Source organism: Trachymyrmex cornetzi, unplaced genomic scaffold, assembly GCF_001594075.2.
Source record: "Trachymyrmex cornetzi isolate Tcor2-1 unplaced genomic scaffold, Tcor1.1 scaffold572, whole genome shotgun sequence".
Lineage (NCBI taxonomy): Eukaryota > Metazoa > Arthropoda > Insecta > Hymenoptera > Formicidae > Trachymyrmex > Trachymyrmex cornetzi.
In genome coordinates this window covers 148,664-148,996 of record NW_017299885.1, presented here as the reverse complement: position 1 = coordinate 148,996, position 333 = coordinate 148,664, and the positions used below count along the sequence as shown (strand labels likewise).

Here is a 333-nt window from a genome sequence, read left to right as displayed (position 1 = left end):
TGGACGAAGGGGTCCAGTTGAATGGCCTCCTTGCTCACCAGATCTGACGTCGCCTGATTTCTTTTTATGGGGATACTTGAAAAATGTCGTTTTTGCTGAACGACCAACCACAAGAGATGTTTTTATGGACCGCATTCATAGAGCTTGTGCAGCCATTCCTAGAGCTACCCTGCTTAGAACTGTGGATAGTTTTCAAAACAGATTGCAGTTATGCCTCGAAACCAACGGAGGTAATTTGGAACAATTACTCCGTGGGTAATTCATTTAAATTACAGTGTCAGTGAGAGGCAAGGGGACTCACGATAATCAAGCACCCCGACGTGAGAGGCAAGG

At 45.6% G+C, this 333-nt stretch overlaps 1 protein-coding gene across 1 annotated transcript in view; it reads left to right on the top strand.

The window, feature by feature from the left end:
- Positions 1 to 83: 83 nt before the first annotated feature.
- The window catches only part of LOC108766200 (2-hydroxyacylsphingosine 1-beta-galactosyltransferase), a 91,460-nt gene continuing 91,210 nt past the window's right edge, over positions 84 to 333 (top strand). Inside the window, exon 1 of the mRNA XM_018515358.1 lies at positions 84 to 255. Coding sequence (XP_018370860.1) covers positions 84 to 255 — 172 coding nt within the window. The remainder of the gene's footprint in view (positions 256 to 333) is intronic.